The 16,676-nt window shown below is 47.4% G+C and overlaps 1 protein-coding gene across 1 annotated transcript in view; it reads right to left on the minus strand.

Annotated features, from left to right (window-relative positions):
- LAPTM4B (lysosomal protein transmembrane 4 beta) overlaps positions 1-16,676 on the minus strand; it is a 127,013-nt gene that overhangs the window by 31,754 nt on the left and 78,583 nt on the right. Inside the window, exon 7 of the mRNA XM_043539321.1 lies at positions 13,060-13,155. Within this exon, the coding sequence (XP_043395256.1) occupies positions 13,060-13,155 (96 nt within the window). The remainder of the gene's footprint in view (positions 1-13,059; positions 13,156-16,676) is intronic.

A 16,676-nucleotide genomic window follows, 5' to 3' on the forward strand; every position in this document is an offset into this window, starting at 1 on the left:
TCCTCTGTGCTCTGTTCAGAGAGGAATTTGTTTGAACAGTCTGGCTGAACCTCATTGTTTAAGTACCATTTGGTTAAGCATTTCACGATATGGTATCTGTCAAACAAATTCCAGGGAGCCTCCCTCACTACACAGACAGGAAGCCTCCCAATGTTTATATGCACACACTTCCATTAGAAATCACATGGGAATGATTGCAGATGGAATAACTGGAAGCAGCATGGCTCAGAGATCATTTATAACCAAAGGGAATGAAAAATTAGGCCTCCCTGATGCAAAATACTCTGTGCCAAGGCACATTAATGCATATTATTTATTTTTGACAATGATCACCATTTATTCATACTATTAACCATTTCTAGAACTGCAAGAGATTAGTTTTAAGAAAACAGCACAAGATTTATGAATTTCTGTCACAACAGACATGAAGTTCCATGAAGTAAACACAATTTATTCAGCATTCCAGGCACATGCATAAGCATATATATTACAAGGACATTGCCATATTTAGGGTCAGATTATGGCTACTCAAGTAGAAGAAAGTTTCCTGCACTAATTTTATTTCTCCCTCCCTCCTCCTCCCCCCCCCCGCGCACCTGGACAGAAGTCAGCCACAATAATGGAGCAATTGCACTCTGCATGCAAAGGAGTTGGAGTGACAGGGAAGGCTAGTGCAATCTGAGGTGAATCACACCTTGGCCAGGGTCTCACTCCACTTCTTTGCTTTCAGTGCTGCATTACCACCTGGTACTGAGGGAGTGCACACTTTAAAATGGAGTGTTCTGTCAGGGGTCACAATATTCACCAAACATGTTTATCAGCTGGTCCAGTGTTCAGGGCATTATTCCTGGCAACAGTGTCACTTCTTGTCCTTTTTTCCCCAGTGAGATAGTAAAAAAAGCTTTACCCTCATTTTCTCATATTTATCCCCATAGTCAGTTCTGTACACAATCTCAATTGTTCTTGCTACTGCTTCCAAGCTTCTGCAAGGTTTTTTGGTCTCAAAACCCAGCACCCCCGGTAATCAAAGTCCCTCCATGATCACTGTTTGTTTTGTTTCGTTTCTAGATGCTGCTTTGTTTGCCTGTTAATCATACTCTTTCTTGCTGTAGATCTCACCAGACTGACCACTGCTTGAACCCAGTTGTACTGTTTTGGGTAGAGACCTAAGTTCCCTCTAAGCCACACAGCAGCCTATTAAGTGCCGCACAGGTGCTCAGGGCTGCAGTGGGGAGAGATGCCTCTCCCCCAGCCCCAGACCTGCTGAATCTGGGGGAGAGGCGCCTATCCTGCGGCCTCAGACCCAGAGCTGCTGCTGCGGCAGCGAGAGAGGCCTCTCCCCTCCAGCCCAGGTGCTTCTGCAGGGAGTCCTCTCTCCCTGTCGTAGGCCCAGGGCAGCCTGCACCCCAAACTCCTCATCTCCAGCTCCAACCTAGAGCCCGCACCCCCAGCCAGAGCCCTCACCGACCCCCCGCACCTCAATCCTCTGTCCCAGCCCTGAGGCCCTCATCCCCGGCCCAACCTCAGAGCCTGCACCCCCAGCCAGAGCCATCACCCCACTGCACCCCAACCCTCTGCCCTAGCCCTAAGCCCTGCACCCCTAGCCTGGGCCCTCACTCCCCGCCCCGGCCCTGAGCCCCCTCCCACACTCCGAACCCTTCAGCCCCATCCCTGCCACATGAATTTTGTTCTGTCTCACACATCACATCCATATTGGTGCACATAAAATTCATTCAGCACATGCATGGGAAAAATTAGAGGGAACACTGGTAGTGACTGCTAATTATGTCAATTCTGGGCAAATATCCACTAAGGCCTAGGAATGAGACTTTTAGGGTCATTTTCATTTGTAACTGGAATCATCCTATTTACATTTTACCGTAATGTCAAATTTGGATCAAAAGATAGAAACTATTCACGGGCAACCTACAACAGAAATTTTTTTTAAAAAGACAGACAGACATTCTCCTGCACTTTTTGCAACCCAAAGATTGTCAAATTAACTCAGTACATGAAAACCTGAAAGTGATTCTATCTGTTCTCATTAAACAAGAATGTAAGAGTGTATTCTGTATTTTGTCTATTTTTGTTTCACTTTATGCTACTCTCAGGGACACCACAAGAAGGCAGTAGAAATGGTGGAGGAGTGCACAATTAGAAGACTAGAGTGCGGACTGCAATACTACCCTTGATGATGCAGCAACAAGATGACTGAACAATCTAAATATTGACTTGTGATGCATTTGAAAAGTTTAAATGAGATAAATACAAAAAATAGAATATTGTCACACAGTACCGACAAGTAGATTACATCTTTCATAGCCTTTGATTTCAGTAATCTAAAGTGTCACAACACCGGAAAAGAAAAATATAGTATTTGTAAAGTGGCAGTGATCCTTTAAATCATCTTTTTTCTGACAGGGCTCGTTTGTTACCCAATGATAGAAGCATTTCTATGGTCTTAGAAAAACGAGTGAAGATTTCAGTCTGATTCCTACTGTCCATACAACAAAACCATTGACAACGTGCATCCTGGTTGGTAGGCTCAGCAGAGTTGCCATGGCTAAAATGGGCACAAAGATTAAACTGCCTTCCCCCACATGCTCTGCCCAGGTCAGGTTTAAGTCATTTTGGCATTACCTTGTAGGGGAAAAAAAAACAACAACTTTGGACTTGGTGCACCTGAAATCCTTTAACCCCATACCTAGGTCTCTGACCACACTTGATATCATACAGTAAGCAAGGATAGGAATGACATTGGTCATAACTTGGATGGGAGACTAAAGGAAAATGTTGCTGTTGGTGATTCAATACAGGACACTGTTTCTCTGAGTCTGTTCTAAACTAATGCTCAGCATGATGTTAAGGAGAAGTTTGCAACTGGAGGCCTTCTGTAGGGTATAACAAAGCCAAAAAAACCCGGTTACTTACTTTCTCGTAACTGTTGTTCTTCAAGATGTGTTGTTCACGTCCATTCCACATTAGGTGTGCACACCGTGTGCACGATCGTCGGAAATTTCTCCCCTTAGCGGCTCCCGGCGGGCTGGCAGGCCCCCCGAGTTGCGCCACTGTGCCCCGCATATATACCCCCGCCGGCCCGACCCTCTCCAGTTCCTTCTTGCTGGCGACTCCGACAGAGGGGTAGGAGGGTGGGTGGTGGAATGGACGTGAACAACACATCTCAAAGAACAACAGTTACGAGAAAGTAAGTAACCGTTTTTTCTTCGAGTGCTTGTTCACGTCCATTCCACATTAGGAGAATTACAAGCTTACCTCTGGAGGAGGGTAGGAGTCACGGAACAACTGCTCGGAGGACCGCTCTGCCAACTGCTATGTCCTCTCTGGCCTGCTGGTTGACCACCTAGTGGGTTGTGAAGGTGTGCACCAAGGACCAGGTGGCTGCTCTGCAGATCTCCTGGATTGGGACCTGTGCCAGGAACGCTGTGGAAGTCACCTGTGCCCTGGTCAAGTGGGCCATGACCGCCGGGGCTGGAACACCTGCGAGCTCATAGCATGCCTGGATGCTGCTCGTAATCCAAGACGAAATCTGCTGCGCCGACACTGGGAGGCCTTTTAACCTCTCGGCCACAGCCACAAACAGCTGTGTGGATTTGCGAAAGGGCTTGGTGCGCTCCAAATAGAACGCCAGCGCTCGACACATCCAAGGTTTGCAAGCTGCGGTGACTCGGGTCTGTATGGGGTTTCGGGAAGAACACCGGCAGACAAATGTCCTGGCCCAGATGGAACTGGGACACCACCTTAGGGAGGAACTTGGGGTGCAGCCAGAGCTGCACGTTGTCCTTGTGACATACTGTGTACGGTGGCTCAGAGGTGAGGGCCCTCAGTTTGGACACCCTTCTGGCCGAGGTAATGGCAACCAGAAATGCCACCTTCCAGGAAAGGTGGAGGAGAGAACAGGTAGCGAGGGGCTCAAAAGGGGGTCCCATGAGTTTAGAAAGAACCAGGTTAAGGTTCCATGGAGGGACTGGGGGGTGGGAGTACGGGAACACCCTCTCCCCAACCCTTTAAGGAACCGCCCCACCATTGGGTGGGAAAACACCAAGCCCCCCCGAGAACCCCAGATGGAAGGCAGAGATGGCCGCCAGGTGCACTCTGAGTGAGGATGGGGCTGGCCCTTGCTGCTTGAGGTGCAGGAGGTACTCCAGAATGGCCTGCAACGGGGCCTGGCCCGGCCACACCTGTCGGGGTTCACACCAACACGAGAACCTTTTCCACTTGGCCATATAGGCCGCTCAGGTAGAGGGCTTTCTATTGCCAAGCAGAATCTGCTGCACAGGAAGGGAGCACTAGCTCTCCAGGGCATTTAGCCACAGAGCCTCCACGCCGTCAGGTGCAGTGACTGCAGGTCGGGGTGGAGAAGCCGCCCGCTGTCCTGTGTAATGAGGTCCCAGTGTAGGGACAGGACTACTGGGGCCTCCACCGACAGCTCTAGGAGCTATGTGTACCAGTGTTGGCGGGCCCAGGCTGGGGTGATGAGGATCACCATCGCCCAGTCCCTGGGCACCTTGAGCAGGACCTTGTGCACCAAGGGGAGTGGAGGGAAGGCATACATCAAGCCCCCTCTCCACGGGATAGCAAACGCGTCCGTGACTGAGCCCGGGCTGCGGCCCTGGAACGAGCAGAACTGCGGGCACTGGGCGTTGGCCCTGGTGGCAAACAGATCTATCTGGGGAAACCCCCACCTGTGGAAGAGCGAAAGCATGACGTCCGCCCTGAGCGTCCACTTGTGCATGCAGTACGACCTGCTAAGGAAGTCCGCCAGCTCGTTCCGCACCCCCGGGAGATAGGATGCCTCGAGATGAATCACATGGGTTGTGCAAAGGTCCCAAAGGAGGAGAGCCTTGCAACAGAGTGGTGTGGAACGAGCCCCACCCTGCTTGTTTATATAAAACACGGCAGTAGTGTTGTCTGTCAGAACTGTCACGCGGTGACCACTCAGAGTGGCTTGAAAGGTCTGGTAGGCGAGACGAACTGCCCCGAGCTCCTTCACGTTGATGTGGAGCGACTGCTCTGCTCCGGACCACAATCCCTGCATCATAAGGTTCCCCAGGTGAGCCCCCCATCCATGGTCTGACGCGTCTGTCACCAGCGTCAGGTCCGGAAGTGGGGCAGCAAAGGGGATGCCTTTGCAAACCACAGGCTGGGACTGCCACCACAGCAGGGAGTCCAGCACATCCCCTGGGGCTGTCACTGCCAAGTCCAGGGGATCCCTGCTTGGGTGGTACACCCGAGCGAGCCACGCCTGCAGAGTCCTGAGTCTCAGTCTGGCATGCCTGACCACGTGCGTGCATGCTGCCATGTGGCCCAGCAGCCGCAGGCAGCACCTGACCGTTGTCATTGGAAACTGGAGCAGGGAGGCCACTGCTTGTTGGATAGCCCGGAATCGGGATACCGGAAAGCTTGTCCTGGCCTGCACCGTGTCCAGGACCGCCCCTATGAATTCCACTCTCTGAGTGGGTACGAGTGTGGACTTGGGGACGTTGACCAGGAGCCCCAGCTCGCTGAACAATCCCAGGGCTACCTCCACATGGCCCCGCACCTCCGCCTCAGATCGGCCCACCAGGAGCCAGTCGTCAAGGTATGGGTACACCCAGATTCTCTGCCTCTGTAGGAAGGCCACCACCACTGCCATGCACTTTGTGAAGACCCTTGGGGCCATGGCTAGACCGAACGAGAGAACCGCAAACTGATAATGTTCTCGGCCCACAGTGAAGCATAGGAACTGCCGATGTGCTGGGAAAATGGCGATATGAAAGTACGCGTCCTTCATGTCGAGGGCGGTGTACCAGTTCCCGGATCCAGGGAAGGGATGATGGTGCCCAGAGAGACCATGCGGAACCTGGCCTTGACCAGGAATTTGTTGAGCCTGCGTAGGTCTAGGATTGGGCAAAGGCCCCCTTTCGCCTTGGGGATGAGGAAGTACCGGGAGTAGAACCCTTTTCCCCTTAGGCCGTGAGGCACTGCCTCTACCGCCCCCGCCCATAGCAGCGAGCGGACTTCCTCCTCTAGGAGATGCTTGTGAGATGGGTTCCTGAAGAGGGACGGGGAAGTGGGTTGAGAGGGGGGCAGGGAGGCGAACTGCAGCGAGTACCCGTTCCGCACCGTGCGTAAGACCCAACGATCCGACGTAATGGTGGACCACGCACCGGAGAAACGGGACAGGCGATTCAGGAAACAAAGGGACGGATCCGGTGACTGGTCTGGTACGCTGTCCTTCAGTGCACCTTCTAAAGCCTGGCTTAGTGGCCGGCTGGGGTTTGTGCTGGCCTTGGTTCTGGCCTGGCGCATTATTGTTGTTATTGTTGCGCCATCGCCTGTTATCCCTGCCTTGCCTACGGTAAGGATCATGCCTATGGCGAGGCTGGTACTGGCGTTGAGGGGGAGGCTGCGGCTTAAAGGGCTTCCTTTGGGTTGCCGGGGTGTGCATACCCAGCGACTTGAGCGTAGCCCGCGAGTCCTTGAGGCTATGCAGCCTCGTGTCTGTCTGGTCCGAGAAGAGCCTGGACCCTTCGAAGGGGAGGTCCTGGAGTGTATTCTGGACCTTGGGGGGCAGGCCTGACTCCTGGAGCCATGCCGAACGCCTCATGACCACCCCGACAAGATTGTTCTAGCGCCGCGTCTGCCGAATCCAGGGAGGCCTGGAGAGAGGTCTTGGCTACTACCTTGCCCTCGTCCACCAGGGCCTTAAACTCCTGTTGGGAACCTTGCGGGAGGTTGTCCTTAAACTTCCCCACCACTGCCCAGGAGTTGAAATTGTGCCTGTTGAGGATGGCCTGCTGGTTAGCAATCCTCAACTGAAGGTCCCCAGATGAGTACACCTTTCTACCAAAAAGGTCCAGACATTTCGCCTCCTTGGCCTTAGGGGCCGGGGCCTGCTGTCCATGATGCTCCCTTTCGTTCACCGCCGAAACCACTAGGGAGCATGGACTCGGGTGGCAGAATAGGAACTCATAGCCCTTAGATGGGGCAAAGTATTTACGCTCCACTCCTTTAGCCGTTGGAGCGCTGGAGGCCGGGGTCTGTCATATAGTCTTATAGTTAGATTGAATGGTCTTAATGAGCGGGAGCGCTATTCTGGATGGACCTTCGGGGCTCACAATGTCCACCATGGGGTCCTCCTGCTCAACCGTCTCCTGGGCCTGCAACCCCAAATTTTGGGCAACTCTGCACAGCAGTTCCTGGTGGGCTCTACGGTCTACTGGCGGAAGGCCAGATACCTCTGTACCCGCCACCGCCTCATCAAGGGAAGACGAGGAGGTTAGCTGCTGCTCGACCCCCTCTGGTTGGTCCTCCTGCTCCCCATCTCCCATGGTAGGGGCCCCCGGCTCAGGCTGGGGCGGGAGTCCATGGGACGGCACCAGGCTCGGTGCTGGACTCTCCGGTGGATGCTGGGGGGATGCTGGAGGCCTGGACACTGTTGCCTCCAGCACTGTCTGGCGTCGGTGCAGGGACCGGGACCGCTGTACCGAGTAACTTGCCCTGGATGGGTCCCCTTGGCGCTCCTGAGAGGCCCAGGGAGTCCAGAAGGGCAAATGTCCTGGCGGCCCCCATTGAGATTGCCAGCTCCCCTGAGGGTCCCTGCTGTCCGGGTCCCGGTGCGGGTAGCTATAGCGGCTGGAGCCAGCGCCAGACTGCGGTGACGCCGATCGCAAAGGCCATAGCAGTGCCAATGATCTACGCCGGCGGGAGAACGAGCCGCTCCTGGCTGAGTGGGACCGGGAGCGGTACCGGCACTGGGACCGGGACTGGTGCCGGCGTTCCCTGGACCGGGACCATCTGCGGGAGACCTCTGGCAAGGGCCGGCTCAACTCCTCCCGGTGCTGGTCTCTGGGCGGTGCCGGAGAGTGGTGTGCCCTTCCTGGCGCTTCTTCGCATCGACCCGGTGCCGCAATCTCCTTCTGGGCCACTGACAAGTGCGAGGCTGTGGAGTTGGAGCTCGACCGGGACCAACGCTGGGAGCGGTGCCAGGACGGTGTCTGAGCGGCACACACTGCCAGCTTACCCTTGACGGCGCCCAAGGCATGGGCACTGGAGGGTTCTTCTCATACGGGAGGGGGCTCGCCGCTGACAGCTCGATGAGGTCCTTTGCGGCCTCAAAAGGTACCAGGCGTAGAGGGCTGATCTGTTATGCCCTCGAGCCCACTGTCCGCACTGAGCTCCCTTAAGTCGGGGCTTGTGCCGCCGGGACCGCCTGCGTCAGCGCCGGTACTGCGGCCTTCCCGCTCTTGTCGGTGCTCGGTGCCTTGGGATGCGCCAGCCTCCTGTGTGGGGAATAACCACGCCTTCCTTTAGGCTGCGCCAGGGGCCGCACTGGGGAGGACGATCGGTGCCGGGGCCTAGCCTGGTGCTCTAGGGCTGACAGTTTACTGTGCTTTGCCGGTGCCAGGTCTCCCGACAGCTCTGGGGCACTACGCACCGAGGAAGCCTGAGCCGGCGTCGGGCTCTCCAGGCCTGGCGGCTGCAATGTAGCCTCCATCAACAGTTGCTTTAGGCGAAAGTCTCTTTCTTTCCTTGTCTTTGGCTTAAATGCCTTGCAAACCTTTCAGTTTGATGTCCGTCCCCCAGGCAACGTAGACACGAATCGTGGGGGTCACTAACTGGCATAGGTTTGCGGCACGTGGTGCAAGCCTTGAAGCCATGGGCCTGCAGCATGCCCCACGGCGCAGGGCCAGTGCTGCAGGCCTCCAAGCACCTAATCACTTAAGTGTTCACAATCCATATGTAAACAAACTGATAACAGCTACTCTAAAGGCTAAGGGACTGCTCTTCTGAGAGAGAGAGAGAGAGAGAGAGAGAGAGAGAGAGAGAGAGAGAGAGAGAGAGAGAGAGAGAGATTGTTCCAGCACCACCACCAACAGTAAGAAGGAACTGGAGGGGGTCGGGCTGGCGGGGGTATATATGCGGGGCACAGTGGCGCCACTCGGGGGGCCCGCCAAGAGCCGCTAAGGGAAAAAGTTTCCGATGCTCATGCACGCGGTGCGCGCACACCTAATGTGGAATGGACGTGAACAAGCACTCGAAGAAGAACCCTGAATACTGTACTGGTCATTAAAGATCTCAGAAGGCCTGATCCAAAGCTCAGTGAAGTCAATGGGACTCTTTCTAATGAATTTAGTCATCTTTGGATCAGACCCATAGTGCTTTCTGTGTTAGCTCTGGTGTCATCAACAAATTCTAAATGAGCAACTGCAGTCTTCAAATGGAAATACAGAAGGTAGCCAGAGTGTGAAGAAGGCATTCTCTACTTTCTGTCCTAAACTATGTAGAGTTTAAGGTTTGGATCTTCCATCCCCAGGAATGGCTGCATTTCAGTGGCAAGTAAAGAAAGATCTGCTCCAACTGAATTTAATGATAAAACTACCAAAGACTGCAGAAAACTAGACAGAGGCCAAACTGCCCTCTTTGTCTCTCGAGGTGGATAGGGAAAAAAATCTGTGGTTTAATCAATCTTTCCATTGTATAAATCCCTGTGGGACTTTGGATCAAAAATGAAGGGGGAAAGTGGGGCATTGCTGCAGAGGGCTGAGAAGGAGCAGAGAGACAGGGGACCCCTCTGCAGGTGGCCCTGGCTTTGTGGGGGGGAAGGGGAGTGGGAGGGGCCAGGGAAGGGGACAAATAGAATCTGTGGTTTGCAGGGACCAAAACCCAGTCCAGTTCACGGGACAAACTCCAATTCTTGTGGAATGATGAAATAAACTCCGCAAGAGCAGATCTATAGAAGTTTTAGCTATTATACATGAATAACCTGAAAAGAGGACAATATGGCCCAAAAAAAGAGTAACTGTCTGATTAACAGACAACATTGTATGTATGTGATACAGTATCTATATATTCATGCACCAGTTCTTCTTTTAAAAAAAAAAAAGAAACACTTACCCTTTTGGAAATCCCATTATACTTATATAAAAGTCATGGTTAGCTATGGCCAAATTTGACGTCACATGGCCCCATTGGAGTTTCTTGATAGAATGTGTAAGGATCTAAATCCCATTTAGAAGAGAGATTCGCTACTTCAGTTTATTTTCAATGACAGCAGAACTGTGGATGAAGCTTCCATCTCATTAGCTACAGTGAAATTTAAGAGTTAACAAACAAAATGAGATGCTCTAAGTGTTCAAGACCATAATTGGGACCTTAGACATTTTGCTCTGAACAACACTAACTTGAGACATTGTCCAGGTTGGCAAAGGAGATGGATTAATTCAAGGCAGTGTAATGGAAACAAATTTTGCAGGCTGAATTTCCTACCTGATGTAGAATACTGCTCTTTTGTCTACAATGTGCTCAACGGAGCTAGAAGGGGAAAAATAAGTCCAAGACTGCAGATATGGAAACAATATGCCCCAATGTGTGCATCTGGCACATCCCATTCATTGTGCGTGATGAAAAGGAAGTTCATTTGTACCAGCTGGCAAAGCTTGTAAAGGTATGGATTTAAACATTTTTTATTAAGTGAGGAAAATTAGACAAATGTAACTGTACTCAAAACAGAGCTTGAGGAATTGTCATTTTCCTAATCTGCTTTGTATATGATATTTAACTGTGCATATGCACCTTTCCAGTGCTAAACCAATATATGCCAAAAAATCAATGAATAACTTGATTTGTACATTTGGGGGTCATATTCTGGTTTTGGTGACCCCACATCCAATCATGGCCTTTCTTCTGAATTCAAACCCAGCTAGAGTGTATTTTAAAAGGGACTTATGACCAGAGTTGGTTTGAACAGGGTTTATAGGCACTTCAGCCAGTGAGTATCGGTGGATCCCTATTGTCTCCCACATCTTGGCATCTCACCTTGATATGGACGGAATAACTGTCTTCCCCAGGAAGTACTCAAGAACATTGTCATTAAATGGAAATATATGTCATTAAACTGCAAGTCTCAGACAGATTTTCCAGAATTCAGAGAAGGCAAAATATTTTCTGAAATCTTTGGTCCAAGTCTTAGAGGACAGATAAAGATCAGGATAAATTTATGGGTAATTTACCCATTTCTATCAATGAGACATCTAAAAACTCAGTTTTGCCAATATTTGAACTGGTTAGAACAAACTATACTCCTTTGTCTCAATCTTTCTTACTCTCTATAAAATATAAACCTTTTTTAAAATGGTAAGCATAATAAAAAGCAATCATGATAACTGTAGGTCAAGCACAATACTTTCTCTCCTTTTTGATGATTTATTCTTCTATACTAAGGGATATTTTAACACTGGGGACATTCCAGAAGCTGGAAGAAAGCAACTGTTGTGCCAGTATTTAAAGAAGGTTAAATGGGATGAGGCAGGTAATTATAGGTCTGTCAGTCTGACACTGATCCTGGACAAGCTAATGATACTACTGATACAGGACTCGATTAATAAAGAATTAACGTAGGGTAATATAATTAATGCCAATCAACCTGGGTTCATGGAAAATAGGTTCTGTCAGACTAACCTGAATTTTTTTTTATGAGATTACAAGTTTGAGAAAAGTAGCAGTATTGATGCAATATACTTAGACTTCTGTAAAGCTTTTCACAGGATACCACAAGACATTTTGATTAAAAAATTAGGAAGATAAAAATTAACATTGTTGTTTGCAGTATTGTAGCCATATTGGTCCCAGGATACAAGAGACAACGTAGGTGACTTAATATGTAGTTCGAAAACTGGGTGCAAGGAGTAGGGGATGCTGCAGTCCTGGCCTGGCAGACCAGAGACTCCCACAAGGCTGCAAGGACAAGAACAAGCCTGTGTGACTAGAGTTTCAATGTTAATTCAGTTTGCAGAAGAATCTTGCAACCAAGACTTTCAATGTGGTGAATTATACATTTTGCAGCATTTTAAGCTGAGTTACAACTACCTAAGGACTTCATAACAGCTATCAATTTTTTTCCCATGCAGAGCTTCTGGTTTTACTCAATGTAGGTTCCAAATGCATTCCTCCCACTTTCATTTAGCTTTCAATAAACCCATAACTGAATGTTCAAAATTCAGTGTTGTCAACTCATGATTTTATCTGGGTCTTGCAATATTGAGGTTTTTTGTTGTTGTTGTTGTTTTTTTAAGTCCTAGCTCTTGAAGACAATGAATTATGTGAGAATCTCAGCTTCCGTTTTAGATAAATAGTAAGGTTCAAGTCCTCAAGGCTGCACAGGAAAGCTTGAAAAATATAACTCAAGTTCATCCCAAAGGTTCTGAAACCAAAAGACAACCCCTCAGCCCCAACTTTATTTTATTTTTAAGTCTCACTATATTTAAACCACTCAGTTTTGGGAGCCTGTATTATGATCTTTGAATATTTGAGGTTGGCAATATTGAAATTTCATTAGCTGGATCTGCCCTCCCTTCCACCCATGCAAGGCCAACAGGCCAAACTCATCCTGGTGTAATTCCAAGGATTAAATTGCAATCCCACTTCACTTAAAAGTCCGTGGAGTTACATCAGAGATGACTTTGACCTATTGACCTCAGTGGGATAGCTTGGGTGTAACAAAGCAGAATTGGGTTCCAGGTGTGCAGTATCACCACAAAAATGTCATACTATGCGGAATCAGCAGTGTCAAGTTACCCATTTTTTTTGCACATTGTAAACACAACTGAATGAACAAACAGCACACGGAGTGCTTCATATCTTATAAATGTAACACTAAATTATTGCAGAAAGAACTGACAACTTCCTGTCCTTTATAGTCCAGACTTGTCTGCTAATTTATTTCAACATAGTCTTCATTTTACTCAGTGTTCTTACAATTCAAAAACAGCCAAGTCATACAAATGTCATACCTAATTCTCAGTTGCTGAGCACCAAATCACAACTATAGCATATTGCAGTGGTGTAGATACACATACACACAGATCACTAGGAGCTATGTATCAAACACTCTTCTCAACAGACTGATCTGCTTCACCATGAGTTGGAAATTGGATACAAGGACGTTGATAATATGTGTTTAGTGGACAAAGACGATAATTGAGAATTTTGCGTTAAAGGTTAAGAAGCTGTCAGTAACACTGACGAATGGTAAAACAAAACGTTAAGAGACATGCTTACCGCAGTGTCATTGGTTGCAATGTACACCAGCACATCAGAGTTGTTTCTGCTATTAATGTACCGGTAACAGTTCCATACGCAGCTAATCAGATAACCCTGCAAAGAGAATGTGCTTGTTATTACATAAAGAAAATAGGAAATTATATATATATATTTTTTAATGAAAATCCCTGAACTCTGATTGGCTAAAAATGGTCCTCAGCCGATCAGAACACAGGATATACATAATTGCTAAACTTTACATGAGAAAAAGGAAAGGAAAGAAAAGACCACAAAAAAAGTTAAAATCATATGTTAAAAAAAAAATCAATAAAATGTTACTTTTGCTTTAAAAATATTTTAACTACTTCTGTCTTTATTGTGTCCCTCTTCCACACACTCTTTACATCTCTTGTGGGGTTGTAAGTGGTCATTTCACAAGAACTCTAAATAATTTTTTTTCACGATGCATTTAAAATTATATTGGAAGAGTTCTTATTCAGAATCTGGCCCAAATTAGTTAACCTTTATTACTGAAAATATTAAGTTGTTATAATATTACAGATTAAACAATATACTTCATTTAACAGATTAACAGTTTCTATGCGGTTTCAAATTATTATTATTCTTACATATATTTATATATTTTTCAGTATAATAAAAGCCTAATATTAACTCACTAATAATTGTATCCTGATCTAATAAGCTTCCTGCTTTTGCCCTTGGAGTTTATGAAGACGAGAATATGATCACTGCCTTGTAAAGAAGCAGCAGCCTCCTGTTATTTGAATAAAGCAAAACAAAAGATGCTCTAGAGATATCAAAGTATATACTGAGGAATTTGATCTTTCCGATGATTAAATACTAAGTACTTCAGTAGCTGTGCATGGTTTAACTGTAGGTTTTATGGTTTCAGAATTCAGATACTATGGTGATGAGTGCTGTATAAGAGTCTATACAGAACACAGAATAGGAGTTCTGTAAAGCTATAAAAACTTAAGAGCTGACATGCTGGTTCAGAGCAATATTCCATCTAACCCAGTATACGGTCTCCAACAATGGCCAGTACCAGAGCTACTGGGAGTGTGTGGAGAACAGGGCAACCTTGGGGTAATCCACCACCTTCCACTCCTACCCTCTGGCAGTCAGAGGATTAGGGCTGCCCCGAGCATGGGTTTGCATCCCTGACCATCTTCGCTAATAGCCATTGATAGACCCGTCCTCCATGAACTTATCTAGGTTGTTCGTTTGTTTGTTTTTTTTAAAATGGTGTTATACTTTTGGCCATCACAACATCCCATGGCAATGAGTTCCACGGGTTAACTGTACTTTGTGTGAAAAAGTACTCCCTTTTGTTTGTATCAAATCTGCTGTCTATTAGTTTCATTGCATGACCCATACTTTTTGTATTGTGGGAAAGGGTAAATAATTTCTGATCACTTTTCCCCATACCATTCATGATTTTATAGACCTCTAAACACTTATTCTTGTTTATAAAAAAGTGTTGTCTGTACAGGCTATTCATTTGGAACTCTATTTTTTAATTCCTGCTGTCAAAATCCAAATTCACAGATATCCTCTCTTGATTCCATAATGTCAAACAATACACTACTTTTTCACAGATGACAAAGTTTTTTGAAGTTTTAAGCAAAGCTGGTTTTGACCTGGTGAATAAAAATGTGTTTAAAATTACAGTATATGTTTGATACTATTCTGTAGGGTGTTAATCACTTACTCAAGTCAGCTCTGCTAATTTTCACTTGTTTAAAGCAGGAGCTTTTTCTCAGGCTGATGGGAGTGCCATAATTAAAGGGGTCACCTGCTAGCATACAGCAAGCAATTGGCTACTGGAATGTTAACCCACACTCATTTGAGAATATAAGCAGCTGGCGTCGTTTTACTGGCCAAGAGATTTGGACACACACATTCTTGGCCAGCTCAGCATTAGTAATGGAAATTCATTTTGCCCACGGTACACTGAAAGTCCAGCAACTTTCCTTTAGATTTGTTCTTAAGAACTCATTTAATATTTGTGCTGACGCATCATTAGACGGAGTCACTGACCTATTTACTAATTCTTCCCCCCCTCGCCCCCTGAAAAAAAAGCCTGGACTGAGCTTTCAAACAGAGCTTTAAGAAATGTCACTGGACAGCACAGTGAATCAAAACATTAGTCTCATCTCTGGAGACCCATGTGAAAGGAATTCAATGATCTCAATTTAGCCCATCCTTACTGGTATTTATGCACATCACACACCAAACTGCACACATGCATGCACACCCATTCAGTAGGAATGGTAACCTTTCCTCACAAGAGGCGCAAGAGTCAAGTCACAAGGGTATGGCAAGATAGTTCTTCCCATGCACCTTTATCCTGAGTGTGGAAACTTGCACATTGCCTGATGATCTCCATTTCAAGAACACTAAAATTCATTAAATTCCATCCTAACAAAACTTTAATAAACCCCCACATTAATTTCTGTTTGCTAAGCAACACAGATCACAGTAATACCATGGTACTAGGCAGCATAAAAGATTAGCAATTCCTATTTCTTAGCTGTTTCAGTGCCATAGGAAGAAATACAACAGACTCAATGGGTACCTATACACAGCCCAGGGCAGCAAGTCTCAGAGCCTGGGTTGACTGACCTGGGTTTGAGCTATGGTGCTAGAGACAGTTGTGTGGTAACCGGGGTTCAGGCTGGAGCTCAGGCTTTGAAGCCCATCCTGTTCCCTAGGCTTCAGAGCCCGAGCCCAAATGTCTACACAGCTATTTTCAGTGGTGTAGTGTGAGTCCTGCAAACCTGAGTTTGTCAACCGGGCTCTGAGATTCGCTGCAATGGGCTTGGGCTGCCAGTCACTGTGAAGATGTACCTGAAAGGGCCATTTCACATGGGCCTATGCAAATACAATCTGCACTTACATCTATCTTGTGAGCACAATACAAATATACGTTTTCAGACAGCAAGGGTGGCCAAACACTCCATAACCAGAAAACCACAAAGCAAAGCTGTGCTGACTGCTAAGGATTAATATGATCCAGTGGTTGGGTTTTACAAGGTTTCAGTCGCATTTGACATGAAAAAGGGCTTGATCTGTTGGCCCAAAAATGCCTACATAATTAAAATTTGCATTTATCTTTAATGATAGTAACTTCCCATGCTTTAGAGAGGCTCTGCGCGCCTCGCGTTCCCACTGCAGTACACCCAGAAATGTCTGTGGGCTAGCGAACTCAGCAATTAGAAATGTCATTAAACCTCTTCCTGCAAGTCCTGTCAACCCCCCCCCAGCGTTAGGGTGACCAGATGTCCTGATTTTATAGGGACAGTCCCAATTTTCGGGTCTTTTTCTTATATAGGCTCCTATTACCCCTCACCCCCGTCCCGATTTTTCACATTTGCTGTCTGGTCACCCTCCCTAGAGTTCTCCTAGGGTACAAAGATATAGAGAACAGTTTCATATCAGGGCACAGGGATGTATACATGTAACTTACAAAACTTTCCGCTGAAACTTTCTTTGGTGAACGGTTTCAATTAAACTGCTCCCACCCTCCACCAAAAAAAAAAAAAAGTTTCATTGTGGCATTTTTGAAATGTCAGCTTGAGATGTGAAACTTTTGTTTCTAAATTTCTTTCAGC

This window comes from Chelonia mydas, chromosome 2, assembly GCF_015237465.2.
Source record: "Chelonia mydas isolate rCheMyd1 chromosome 2, rCheMyd1.pri.v2, whole genome shotgun sequence".
NCBI lineage: Eukaryota > Metazoa > Chordata > Testudines > Cheloniidae > Chelonia > Chelonia mydas.